The sequence below is a fragment of the Onychomys torridus genome, chromosome 14 (assembly GCF_903995425.1).
Source record: "Onychomys torridus chromosome 14, mOncTor1.1, whole genome shotgun sequence".
Taxonomy (NCBI): Eukaryota; Metazoa; Chordata; class Mammalia; order Rodentia; family Cricetidae; genus Onychomys; species Onychomys torridus.
In genome coordinates, this window is record NC_050456.1 from 24,097,337 (window position 1) to 24,112,090 (window position 14,754).

The 14,754-nt window shown below is 43.4% G+C and overlaps 1 protein-coding gene across 1 annotated transcript in view; it reads right to left on the reverse strand.

Annotated features, from left to right (window-relative positions):
* Window positions 1-14,754, reverse strand: part of LOC118595746 — a 32,634-nt gene that overhangs the window by 13,465 nt on the left and 4,415 nt on the right. The window contains exons 2-3 of the mRNA XM_036206517.1: window positions 3,000-3,121; window positions 1,251-1,389 (exon numbers count right to left, since the gene is read on the reverse strand). Of these exons, the coding sequence (XP_036062410.1) occupies window positions 1,251-1,389; window positions 3,000-3,121 (261 nt within the window). The remainder of the gene's footprint in view (window positions 1-1,250; window positions 1,390-2,999; window positions 3,122-14,754) is intronic.

The window sequence follows — 14,754 nt, forward strand, 5'->3', positions numbered from 1 at the left end:
AGGCCAGCCTGGGCTACCAAGTGAATTCCAGGAAAGGCACAAAGCTGCACAGAGAAACCCTGTCTTGAAAAACCAAACAACAACAACAACAACAACCAAACAGAAGATGGTAACCAAATGGAAGCAGGTGGACCAGTCTCCGGGACAGCACACACGCTGTGCCTGTGTCCCAGTCACACAGCTCAGGGTGGGAGGGGCGGGGCCACCACACCCTCATCTCCCGTGGGTCTTCATCCTCACAGCCCCTCATCACACCAGTGATTCCTCTGGGGATCCCAAATTGACGAGTCCGTCTTCCGTGTACCTGTCACAGTCACCCATGGCGACAACCGTCTCAGGGTCGCTCGTTCTTGGGAGCACTCTGGGTGTCCAAACGCCATTATAACTGATCACATGGGGACAGAGCCCAAACTTCAGGTTTTTGTTTGTCAAACCTAGCTCTAGAAATGTTACAAACCAGCCGTTGGTAGACGGTATTTCAGTTTTTCCTCTAGCTCTCAGCCACGTCTTTTCCTATCCTGTGAATGCCATCTTCAGAGGTGTGTCACTTGGTCAAAACACAGCTCACACAAACTTTTCTCGGGACCCTGGGCTCTGCCTAACCCACCCAGTAATATTTTATTGCTCTCAGACTTGCTCAGCACGGACTCCTTCAGACCCCCTGGAAGTTACACTTCTCACAGGAAGGAAGCCAGCATGTGGTCCATGTCAATCTCCGCTGAGGCTGAGTACGAGGAGGAGGCAGGTCCTGTCTTCAGTCCTGACTAGGCTCTGGGCTGAGGAGCTATCACTGCTTACACAGTTCTGGAGAGGACACTAAGGAAACCAATCTCCGCGCTCTAGCCATTTTATCTACCCACCCACTCACTCATCTATTTAGTTGTGAGTGTGAGAGCGAGCGCACAGATGTGCGTGCCTCAGTGTGCATGTGGTAAGTGGGTTCCCCCTCCTACCACGCAGGCCCCGGGGAGCAAACTCAGGTCATCAGGGTCGACAGTAAGTGCTTTTGCCCACCGAGCCATCAGGCTGGCCCTTAGAAAGTATTTCTATGTTGTCCCCCTACTTTTAATTTTGGTAATAGCTATGCTACAGGTTAGCTTTTATTTTAAAAAATGTCCAATAATCTGATCACAAATTTACACACTCAAGACATGGAAAAAAAAAACAAACAAACCGCACACACAGACAGACAGACAGACACACAGACACACACACACTCAGGTAACAGCTCTGCAACCCTGAACGCCTACCCAGAGGCACTGTCTGGTGAGAGCCACACACAGCACAGTAGTTTCTGCTCATTTTTCCTTCCTCACACAACGAGTCAATGACGTCTTCATCATAAAGGAACGCATCAACGTGAACTGTGGGTTCTGGCTGCTGTCGCATCTGGAGAAACACATCAAAGGAGATAAAGTACAAAGGAACTTCTCTTTATTGCTAAATAAGGCCAAACAGCAGCAGCTGTTCTAAGTCCTGAGAACAAGGCACAGAAAGATGCTGCCGCTGATTCAATTCTGTTTACCGCTCCTCCTCCCTCTGTTTTTGCTGAGACACTGACAGCAGCCTTCTCTTTAATCTAGAAGGACACAGAACACGGCTGAGATCTAACTGTTGAGTCTTACATGTCAACGACCATCAAAATACCTGGCAAGTCATCTTTGTTCAGAAAGTCAAGTTGTCAAATTGCTAAAACATTATTAAAACTTCAAGCTTATGTATGTGGCCATGGTAGTTCCCATTTGTAATACCAGCATTTGGAAGATGGAGGCAGAAGTGCCCGAGGCTGAAGCTAGCCTGGGTTATGCAGTAAATTCAAGGCCAGCCTGGATTTCAGCCTGTATCAAAAATCAAAACAGGCTGGGCATGGTGGTGAATGCCTTGAGCCCAGTACTTGGGAGACAGAGGCAGGTGGGATACCTGTGTGAGTTTGAGAGCAGCTTGGTCTACACAGCAAGTTCTAGGCCAGTCAAGGTTATAGTGAAACTGCCTCAAATATAAATAAATAGATAAATAAAAACCCATTATATATCCACTAATATATAATACCTGTTACATATATAATTACACATATACCAGTAACATAAAACGGAGCCGCAGCTGTCCCTTCCTCCCAGCAACCCTCCTGTCTAGCCCCTCAGATGCTCGAATTACAAGCATGTGCTATCATGTTCATCTTTATTTTCCTTTTAAAAACTCTCACAGTATCTTCTTAAAGGCTATAGGTTAGTTTTTAATAAATGAACACTCTTCCTTATTTAATGTGTTATATTATAGCATGGTGTTGATAAGAACATTAGTAGCACCCCAACCCCATCACAAGCTTAGTACCAACAACACCCCAAACTGTATTCCAAAGTCTCACTTTAACATGACCTTCTGCCTCGCTCTTCTGAGAGCCATCAGGGACTGAGCCCTTTCTAAGACGTTCAGTGTTCATAGCACTCATGTACTATAGAAATGGGGGCTGCGGGTGGTGACCCACACCCATGACCCCAGCTCGGGAGGCTGAGGCCTCGATTTTGAGGCCAGCAGCATTACAGAGCAAGACCTGAGCAAAAAAAAAACTGATTCACCCATCAAATAATCAAACAAACAATACTCTCTGATGGTACCCCCCCCCCCCAAGAAAAAGCAACAACATAGGAATTAATTTCTCTGCACAGGTGTTTATAGATGGGAAGGCCCAGACTGTTAACTCTTGATTTTTTTTTTTTTTTTTAAAGATAGGCTGGTATTCTATCTCTAGGATTCTCTAAAAAACATTTGTTGAGTAAAACAGGACCGGGCAATCCAAAGGTTGAAGTCTCAAGAGAAATGGACATGACTGAGACACTAAGTGAAAACGGCTTACAGCTGATTTTACAGCTGGGGAGACCACCAAGCAGGGGCAGGGAAGAAGAGATTTCTTGAGTGGCACACAGAGAAATGAATTCCGTAGGGAAGAAGAGATTTCTTGAGTGGCACACAGAGAAAGGAATGCCGCTCAACACGCTCACTTTCTGAAGGGCTAGCTGCTCCGAGCACAGCACGGCCTCGGGGGGCAAGCAGCGGCGAAGGTCCTCGGCTATGTTCTTCAACATGACGTCATGATTATCTTGAGTGAACTCATCGAAGTCCCCTGAAAAAGAGCAAAGGGGAAAGAGAAATGCCCCCCCCCCCCTCACAGCCAGACCTAGACTAAACGATTACAGACACACACTTCCCATCAGACAGCATAAATTTGTAAGAAGCCTTCTAGACACTGGCATGAGAGTGCTAACCCAAGTTCCACCTAAAATGGTGAAATTTTCAGGCTGTCAAGATGGCTCAGTGGGTAAAGACACTTCTTACAAAAAAACCTCTATCTCTGGGACCCACATGGTAGGAGGGAATCACTCCACAACCTGTCTTCTGTCTCTACTTGCAATTCCAATTCCCAGCATTACCAGCAACCCCTACCCCACAAATTCTTTTTCTGTCTTCTAACTACTCATCAAATAAAAGCAAAGTGACTCAAGAAAACATGTAGTATTTAAACGGCTTTCTTTTTATTCATGAATAGTACTCCTCTAGTTTTCAGGGTATTAAACTTCCTAATAAATAATAAAATATTTTATCTTTGACCATATGAATCTTAGGAGGCATTGTTCAAGGATTACTTGGAAGACAGACAGCTTTAATCTGAATATCTTGACTCCAAATCTATATCTATATCCATATCTATGTTTATATATCTCCAATCTTGAAAGTAACAGGGCTGCGGATGATGGGTGGGGCGCAGGGTGGATGTTGTGTCCCAGGGGGTGGAAGGCTTGTCTACTTGTTCCAGGTCCCGTTTGTTCTCAGCAATGCATAAACCAAATGTAGTACCACATGCCTGTAACTCTAAGAAGCAGGAAGATCACAGCTTGAGGATATCACTGGCTACATAGGAGTTTGAGGCTAGCCTGGGCTACATAAGACCTAGTCTCAGAAACACCAAATAAACAAGAGTAATTGGCACCAACTACATAATCTATTTGAAATCATGCTGTCCTGACGCACCATAGCCAGAGATGAATACACACACACACACACACACACACACACACACACACACACACAATTATTTGTTTAGAGACAAGATTTATCCTGAAGCCCAGAGAGGCCTTGAACTCACAGCGATCCTCATGTGTTAAACTGCCTAGTTAAAACAAGATATTTCCTTAAAATTTTTTTTGAAAAAATATTTACTTTTATATGAGTGTTTTGCAAGCAGGTATGTGTGAGCAGTGTGTGTGTGTGTGTGTGTGTGTGTGTGTGTGTGTGTGTGTGTGTGTGTCTGTCTGGTGCCTGAAGAAGTCAGAAGAAGGGCATGAAATCCCCTGGAACTGGAGTTACGGTTGTGAGCTGCCATGTGGGTGCTGAGATCTGAGCCCAGGTCTTCTGCAAGAGCAACAAATGCTCTCAACCTTTGGGCCCTCTCTCCAGGAATCAGCCACTTTGGAAATCAATATGGCGCTTCCTTAGAAAATTGGGAATCCATCTCCCCCAAGACCCAGCTGTAGCACTCTTGGGCATATACCCAAGGAATGTTGAATCATACTACAAGGGCATTTGCTCAAACGACACATTTTTAAAGCCTGTGGCCAATCCCTGATGGTCTGGTAGAAGGGAGAAATAAAGATGGCCAAGGGTTGGGGATTTAGCTCAGCGGTAGAGCGCTTGCCTAGCAAGCACAAGGCCCTGGGTTCGATCCTCAGCTCCCCCCTAAAAACAAAACAAAACAAAAAACAAAACAAAACAAACAAAGATGGTCAAGATAGAAGGTTAACAGCAGGCCAATCCAGGTAAAGGTACACTACGGCATCCATTTTTCTGCAGTTTCCACTTTCTGTGGTTAAACTGTATCATTTGTAAGTAGTTCATAAATAATCCAAAACAGAATACAATTTATCTGGAAACACTCTCAGAGGTCTGCCACTCTCTAGGATGCTAAATGTTGACTGCAGAAGACTATGAGTGAAGTGTTAGGTTAGAAAACGAAGCATTTCACCTTTCTCTGAAGAGACTATTATGGGTTCTCTCTGCTATCCTCTACAGAGACAAGCTTCTCTGTGTATCCCTAAACATCTGAAGGGAATGCCACCCATTTCCTCCATTTCTTCAACTCCCCAAATACTGGTTAAAATTATGATTTTTTTTCTTGCATGTGTGTATGTATGCAGGTGTGTATGTGTGCATACACATGCATACACCTATGTAGGACACCAGATGTCAATGCTGGGTGTATTTCTCAATCACTCTCTACCTCAATTTTTGTTATTTTGTCATTTCATTCATTCATTCATTCATTCATTCACTCATTCTGGAGCTGAGGACCAAACCCAGGGCTGAGCACTATGCAAACACTTTACACTGAGCTAAATCCCCAAACTACATATATATTTGGTTTTTCGAGACAGGGTTTCTCTGTGTAGTTTTGGTGTCTGTCCTGGATCTCACTCTGTAGCCCAGGCTGGCCTTGAACTCACAGAGATCCGCCTGGCTCTGCCTCCCGAGTGCTGGGGTTAAAGGCGTGTGCCACTACTGCCCAGCCCTCAACTTTTGAGACAGGATCTCTCACTGAACCTGGAGCTTGTCAATTCAGCTACACTAGCCACCAGCAAGTCCCAGGGAGCCTCTTCCCTCCGCTCCCCAGGGCTGGGGTTACCGGCACTTGCTGCCATGCCCAGCTTCTTGGAGGATGCGGGGTTGAAACTCAGGTTCCCATGCTTGCACAGCCAACACTACCCACCGAGCCGCCTCCCCAGCACTACGCTCTTTTTGTAAAAACACTAAAATGTAATGTATAAGCAACACACGGGTTGCATTTACATATCGATATCTGTATATAATAATGATTATTAATGTTTGCTTAAAAAGGTGAAATGCAAATGTGAACTTAACAAGAAGTTGTAGATTTTCAGTTTGTATACAAACTCCTTTGTTACAAATAAATATTTATGCTTCTAAAAAAAAAAGAAATATACAATGAGATATAGTCTCAAAAACACAAAGCAAAGTAAAACTAACAAACAACAAAAACATTAAGCAAGTTCAGCTGAGATCCATCTGGGGGAGGACTCAGAAGCTTTCAGTCTGAGGAAACAGGATCAGCTGAGAAGTGGGGGGGTGAGCCTGTAGTGTCTGGACCTCTCCCATCTGTCCATATCTCTGCACCACTTTCCACCCCAGGCCTGCGTCACCCTTGCTGGCCCCACCAGACTCTCTACAGCTGCCAGAAACTTGGAGGCGTTGGTGAGATTGCCCTACTGATCAACCTGCTCAGCTGAGCTCCATTCGGGAGAGGTTTCAGAAGCCTGCAGCCTGCAGTCTGAGGAAACAAGACCAGCTGAGGAGCGGCCGAGCGTGCAAAACGCGACCTGAGCAGGCCCAGCCACTGAACCAGATCACCAGAGTCATAAGCCCACCCTACACCGACTGGGAACAGGTAAGGCCCCAACTCTGGTCTGGCAGAATAGGTCTCTAGCCCCTAAGCCCCTGCCGTCTGAGACCCACGGACCAGACAGCTACCTTTCCCTGCTCCCCCACCAAAACAAACAAACAAACAACCCCCCCCCCAAAAAAAAACCCTAAAACACCCAGGTCCTGTGAATCCAACAACCACTGGAGCATAGGCCCACTAACACTGATTGGACTAAGCTGCTCCCGGAGAAGCAGAGCCCAACAGCACCAATTCGACCAAGAACTCCTAGTGGACCAAGACTAACAATTAGAACAAGAGAGGCACCTTCAGACACAGACACCGCCTGCACCGAATGGAGGAAGAGATGAGTACACGCCAGTGCAAAAATACAGGCAACAACCTATATGACACCATCAGAACCTAGTGATTCTACACCTGCAACACCTGAACATACCAAGGCAGAAGAAGCAGAAGAAATCAATCCTAAAAATGACTTTAAGAAGATGATAGAGGCCCTTAAAGAGGAAATGAAAAACTCCCTTAAAGAAATGGAAGAAATGGGTTGGGGATTTAGCTCAGTGGTAGAGCACTTGCCTAGCAAGTGCAAGGCCCTGGGTTCGATCCTCAGCTCTGGAGGAAAAAAAAAAAAAAAAAGGAAATGGAAGAAAAAACAAACAAAAAATTGGAAGAAATCAAAGCAAGCCAAGAAAAAGTAATTAAACAGATGAAGGAAACGGTTCAAGATTTGAAAATTGAAATCGAGACAATAAAGACGACACAAACTGAGGGAATGCTGGAAATAGGAAATCTGAGTAAACAAACAGGAACTACAGATGCAAGCGTGACCAACCGAATGCACGAGATGGAACAGAGAATCTCTGATGTTGAAGACACAATAGAGAAAATAGATTCGTCAAAGAAAACACTAAAGCCAAAAAAGTCGTAACACAAAATGTCCAAGAAATTTGGGACACCATGAAAAGACCAAACCTAAGAATAACAGGAAGAGAGGAAGGAGAAGAATACCAACTCAAAGGCCCAGAAAATATATTCAACAAAATCACAGAACAAAAACACTAAGCACATGTAATATACATAGTTGAAAGAACAGTAAAAATAACATAATTTAAGGTTCTGTACATCTACTTTAAGGAACAGAATGTGACCGCCACTTCCTTTTGTAAATAAAGTTTTACTCATACCAGAAAAAGTAGGGTTGGGGATTTAGCTCAGTGGTAGAGCACTTCCCTAGCAATCACAAGGCCCGGTGTTCGATCCTCAGCTCAAAAAAAAAAAAAAAGGTAATACATAAAACTGTATTATATATGAAGCAGTGAGATGTTCTGATGCATGACTATATCATTTAATATCTAAATCAGGTCAGAAATATCTCCTATTTATGTGATATTTCTTTATGGTGAAAAACTTTCAAAATCCTCTATTCTAGCTTTTGAAAACATGTCATTATTTTATTTTATTTTATTTTTTGGTTTTTTGAGACAGGATTTCTTTGCGTAGCTTTGCGCCTTTCCTGGATTTCGCTCTGTAGACCAGGCTGGCCTCAAACTCACAAAGATCCGCCTGCCTCTGCCTCCCGAGTGCTGGGATTAAAAGGCATGCGCCACCACCGACCGGCAAAAAACATATGTCATTATTATCTAGAGCCAGCTTATTGTACAATAGCACACAATTACCTCTTTCCTTTTTGTTCTTTTAAGACAGGGTCTCACTTTATAGCCTTGAACTCATAGAGATCCACTTGACTCTGCCTCCTGAGTGCTGGAATTAAAGGTGTGCACCATCATGCCCAGCTTCCTTTTTAAAATTTTTTATGGAGTCAGGCTCCATACTGCCCAGACTGGGGAATGCCTGATTCTCCTGCCCCAACCTTTCAGACGCTAGGGTTATAGGTGAGCATCTCCACACTTCTCTAACCACTTTCTAAAACTACTTCCTTTGTGTGTGCAGTGATCAGTGGATAGTTTTCAGGAGTTGGTGCCTTCCTGCACACACAAAGTAAGTATTTCTTGGGAGCAAACTCAGCTGTCAGGCTCACTCACTGAGCAGTCCTGCTGGCCTCTGGCTTCTTTCTTTTCTGGAGACAAGGCCTCTATGTAGTCTTGGCTGGCTTTGAATACACAATGTAGCCAGGCTGTCCTCAGACTCAGACATCTATCTACCTCTGCCTCTTGAGTGCTGGGATCAGAGGTGTGAGCCCAGCAAGCCCAGCTTTCGGGATACACTTTGTTTAGAATAACATATTCATGTAATAAATAACCACAAACACCAAGTCTGCTAGCTGCCACAGATCAACTGGAGGAAGAGAGAGCTGGCCTGCATTTACAGAGCAAGGACACCAAGTCTTTGATGTCCAACTGAATGGCAGATGTTACACAGCCGACGGTAGCAGAACATGAACTTTGGTCATGCTCATAAGAAAGGCGTCCTTCCTTTTTATAGCACGGCTCTCTCTGCACAGGAACAGTCTTTCTCTTCGTAACTTGAGGAGGGTGACTAACACCAAAATACTTGGCTCTGAACTGATATGCAAGCAAAGGCCTTTTTGTTTCTTCCCTTGCATATCTAGTTTAATATTCTAAGTTACTGATTCATATAAGCTCCAGAAGAGGCAGATTATACCTTGTAATAAAACAAAATAGTATTAACATATATCTCACACTGTCTTAGATGCTCTGGTTCTCCCTCAATAATGGCTTTTCTCACTGTATTCCTAAAATCTAGTTAGATTTTCCCAAGGAGTTAATTAATACCTAGAACCTGCTTAGTTGCTCTTTACAGATAAAACAGTGTGATAACTTGTATGACTCAAATTTAATTCACTTGCATCAGTAACTTTTTTTCTGGTTTTCTGAGACAGGGGTTCTCTGTAGCTTTGGAGCCTGGCCTGGAACTAGCTCTGTAGTCCAGGCTGGCCTTGAACTCAGAGAGATCCGCCTGGCTCTGCCTCCCGAGTGCTGGGATTAAAGGCGTGTGCCACCGCCTCCTAGCACATCAGTAACTCTTAAAGAAAACCAAAAACTTCATTATATTAAATGAAAATATTTTGAGGCCCAGTTTCTTTGGATTTAGTTACGATCAGGTTAACAAAACAGAGGCTTGCTGTGAGCTTACCTTCTATAACTAAAGACTCTCAGAAGCTCAGTGTGCCCTCTCACCACGTGGCAGACCACCATGTACAGCTGCTAAGGCATGGACACAGTCAAGGACAGGATTTCTTTGTTCATCTGAGTTAGAATCTGCCTCTCTGTAACTCTGAATCGGTTGTCTCTTTCAGCATGAATGGTACCATCACCATAAGCTATATATTTACTGGATGAGCGCTCAAAGCATACTGAACTGTGCAAGTTTTCAAACACAGTCATTTATATCCAAGAACCCTATACACAGTACACATATCATTTTTTCTCTTAAAAACAAAAACAAAAACAAAAACCAAAACAAAAATCTGAGAACTCCGATTTGACTGCATTCAAAGGCATAAGATGATTTCTTTAGTAACTGTGGACTTCTTGGTGCTGGTTCTATGTAATGATCTTAAGTAGTTAGAAGTCAACCCTTTACTCACCTGGCTTTACCTCTGCTCTCTAGAACACTATCTCTAGAGACTCTGAACATTTTGGAGTTAGACTACTTGAATCTGAATCCTGCGCACACCAACTCATTATCAGAGTTACTCAACTCTGAGTCTCTGCTGCCTTATCTATCAAATGGAAATAGTGACCCACATCAAAAGACTGTTGGGTGTGTGTGTGTTAATGGGAACACAAATTGCAAGTTTAGAACATTGCCTTAGGGCTGGTCAGATGGCTCAGGGGTTAGAGGTACCTGAACTTGACCCCCAGTTTCACTGCTACACGCTGTCTTTTGATTTCCACACACATGCCCACACACATTCATACAGACACATAATCATACAAATAATTATAATAAAAATAGTGTCTTGGAATTGTAATCAGGCACAACCATCATTCAAGAAGCTCGTTTGCTCTGATAATTCTTGGGGCTGGAAAGATGCCTTGGTGGTTAGTATGTATTATTCTTGCATGGACCCAAGTTTAGTTCCCACACCCCAAGCCCTGAGCTTCCACCAGGGCCTAAACTCAAATGCATGTAACATCTCCTCCCATATATCTGAAAGTAATTTAGAAATTTACTAATTTCATGGTCAAGGTGAAAACTTGCCCAATTTGATCTTTTTTTTTTTGAGACAGGGTTTCTCTGTGTAGCTTTGTGCCTTTCCTGGAACTCACTTTGTAGACCAGGCTGGCCTTGAACTCACAGAGATCTGCCTGCCTCTGCCTCCTGAGTGCTGGGATTAAAGGCAGACACCACCACCGCCTGGCACAATTTGATTATTTTGATATGCTATAGTTTCATTTATGTATATTCCGAAATGTTCAACTGCCCTTGATTCATAATTGTTAATAGGAACTTTCAAACTTCAAAAGGAAATTTTTAGCCAAGATGAGTGAAACTGATATTACTTATGGTGGTTGGCACAAAACTGGGAAATTATTTTTCCCTAATAATGGCTATAACAATATCAAAAATTGGAATTCACTTTAAAATGTTTATTCTAGGATAGCCAGGGCTATGTAGAAAAACTGTTTTGAAAAACAAAAACAAACAAAAAAGGGAACTATGTAGACCAGGCTGGCCTTGAACTCAGAGATTTGCCTGCCTCTGCCTTCTAGTGCTGAGATTAAAGGTGCGTGCCATCATGCTCAGCTTAAAAAAAAAAAAGACATTTTATTTGCACATGTATGTATGTCTGTGTATGTACTTGTGTGTGCACGTGTGCCACAGTGTACAGGCACAGGTCACAGGACAACCTGCAGGAGTTGATTCTCTCCTTCCACCTTGTGGGTTCTGAGGATTGAACTCAGGTCAAACTAGGCTTGGCAGCAGATGCCTTTACATACAGAGCCATCTCACTGGCCCTAAAAAAAAATAGGTCTAAAGGCCACTGCCATTTTAATTTGTTACATTTATGTAATTTCTAAGCATTTATCTTTTATTACTTATTATTTTTATTTTTTGTTTGTTTTTTTGAGACAGGGTCTCTATATGTAGTTCTAGCTGGCCTGGAACTTGCTGATAGACCAGGCTGGCCTCGAACTCACAGAGATCCTCCCACCTCTGCCTCCCACATTCTGGGATTAAATTAAAGGCACCTGCCACTACAACTAACCCAGGCATTTACTCTTGAAAAACTTATTTTTAGTGTTTTAAATTACATGTGTGTGGTCTGTGCATGTGTCTGTGGGTACATTCAGACGACAGAGCTGCCATAGTCCCTGGAGCTGGAATTACTAACAGTTGTCAGCAGCTGGGAACTGAACTCAGGTCCTCTGGAAGAGCAGTGAGTATTCCTAACTGCTGAGCCATCTCTCCAGCTCCTCACCTCTGGACAGTTAGAAACCGCTCTAGTTGTGAAAAACTAGGAACACCATGATAAACATTTGGGCATGCATGGACTCCTTACTCCAGTACTCAGACACACTGAAGGCTTTTGCAACATACTTTCCAATTTCCTGCATGATTATACTAACTTTTTCTGATAGATATGGATAAGAATGGGTGATGGCCGGGCGGTGGTGGCGCATGCCTTTAATCCCAGCACTCGGGAGGCAGAGGCAGGTGGATCTCTGTGAGTTGGAGGCCAGTCTGGTCTACAGAGTGAGTTCCAGGACAGGCACGAAAGCCACACAGAGAAACCCTGTCTGAAAACACAACACAAAACAATAAAAAAAGAATGGGTGGCGCTGGGTACGGTGGCACCTTCCTGCAATGCCTCCCTCCTTTCTCCTCTCCCTTTCTACTGGCGGGAGCCTGAGGCAGGGTGAGCACAGATTCTAGGAGAACCTGGGATAAACAACAAAAATGCACACACACTTCATCAAACTGCCAAAGCACTGGATGTAATCATAAAAAACAAAGTGGGTTGTTTTCATTTGCATTTATATTCACTATTAGACCAAATGTCTTTTAACTGTATAACAGCTAAAGGTGTGGTAACAGTCCTTTGGAAACTTCACCCTTTTGGAAAAAGATTAAAGCCGTGTCAATTGACTGCCTGAGGGCAGTTGAGATTTTCTCAAATTATATAGAAGTAGGCAGGAGAGGGAAGGAAGAGCTTCTCTAAAGGACGACATAAATCCTTTCGAAGTTTCTGCTTACATTTAAACAAATATACGGGGAAGAAACACGGTCAAGGCTGACAGCCTGAGAGTCAAGCCTCACTTTGGGTGAGAGACCGTTCAGCTGGTAACGGCAACAGTGTTGCAGACCTGTCCAAGTTCAGTTGCCAGAACCCATACAGAGGCGGCAGGACAGACGGACTCAACAGAGCTCTGCTGTGAGGGCCACGAGCACGCTGTAGCACCAGTGTGCACACACACACTGATGTTAGTAATACATATTTTCAAATCCCACTTTTCCTATGTCGTATGTAGTCCTTCTATTGGTAGTTTTTTTTTTTTTTTGAAGCTGATTTTCTTTGTATCACTTTAACTCACGAGGTCGGTGATCACCTCCCTGACAAATGTTCATGGCTAACTAGTTCCCTGTGTAACAGACCCCACATGACTGCTACAAGCCAATCTTCTGCTTTAATCTCACTGCCATTTACCCTTCCTACAATTTCTGGATGATTTCCTATTTCTCAACATATTAAAATTCATTCTACACTTTTAAAGCCATTTATATCACCAGGCTCTAACTATCCTTTTTTTTTTTTTTTTTCAATTTAATCTTGAATTAACAAATAGTCATTATATATTTTTTCTGGGGTACAATGTATGCTTCACAGAAGTATCAAATCAGCCCAGCTATTACATCTTTCCTCTCACATACATATTTCTTGTTGAAAAGAACATTAAAATTTTTTTTTTTTTTTTTTGGTTTTTCTGAGACAGGGTCCCTCTGTAGCTTTCCAGCCTGTCCTGGACTAACTCTGTAGCCCAGGCTGGCCTTGAACTCAAAGAGATCTGCCTGCCTTTGCCTCCTGAGTGCTGGGATTAAAGCCTTGAAACACCACTGCCTGGCAAAAAAAAATCTGCTTTTAATAATTCTGAAATAGCTGGATGGAGAAAACTGCTTCCAAAAAGCTAAACAAACAAACAAACAAATAAATAAAATGGTGAACTAAACTTTGTGTCCAGTGATCAACATCTCCCCCTTTTCAACTCCATTCCTTACACTACACATAATGACTTCCACTCAACCTTATGGTTCTCCAAGTTTGGCAAGTTCCTACTCTATGTGTGTGTGCTAGCCTTTGAATGTGCTTGAACACCTGATCTTAAGTTAGCAGTGCTGTTGTGAGATGCTGTGGAACTCTGCGGGCAAAGTTGTTTGTGATCTAACAAAGTTTGCCTGAAGATCAGAGTGTTCTTTTGTGATCTAACAAATAAAGCCAATAGTCAACCACAGAGGCCGGGCGGTGGCCCACACCTCTAATCCCAGCACCCGGGAGGCAGAGGCAGACCGATCTCTGTGAGTTCGAGGCCAGCCTGGGCCAATCAAGGAATTCAAGGTTAGTTGGGGCTGGACGAGAGTCTGCCAACATGAAACAAAACAAACAAACAAACAAAACCACTTCTGTGTTGAAGTGTAGTTGGAACATGTAATTGAAGTGTAAATGTTGAAATTTGGTGTTATGTGTCCCGCAAATAAACAGGTATAACAATATACTCCTTATTTTGGTTGACTATACAGGCAGGTACAGATGGCACATCTGTAATCCCAGTACTCTGGAGGCAGAGAGAACTTGGAGGATTCCCAGTTGGAGGCTAACCTGGGCTACAGCTTGAGACTCATTTAAAAAAACAAAACAAACTGGGCAGTGGTGCACATGCCTTTAATCCTAGAACTCAGGAGGCAGGGGTAGTTCTAAGAGATAGTTCCAGGACAGCCAGGGCTACACAAAGAAACGCTGTCTTGAAAAACAAAAACAAAAACAAAACAAAACAAAACAAAAAAAAACAACAAAAACAACCCCCCCCCCAAACCCAACCAAACAAAAAAACCCAACCAGGCAAAAACAAAACAAAACCCAAAACAAAATACTCCTTCAAGTAATCTAATTTCTTAAAATATTCACGCTAATAAACATTCTTTAGAAACTCCAGTTGATTTCTAATCACAGACTTCCAGAGTGGAAGCGTGGCTGCTGAGTGGCAGAAAAGTCCCTTGAAGGGTGGGCGGTGGCTGGAGAGGCCTCCCTGCTTGGGGTTCCTTGCTGCTGCTGCTCTGGCAGGGGATCTGGGCGTGGCTCTCAGCGCTCACACCAGGTGGCTCAC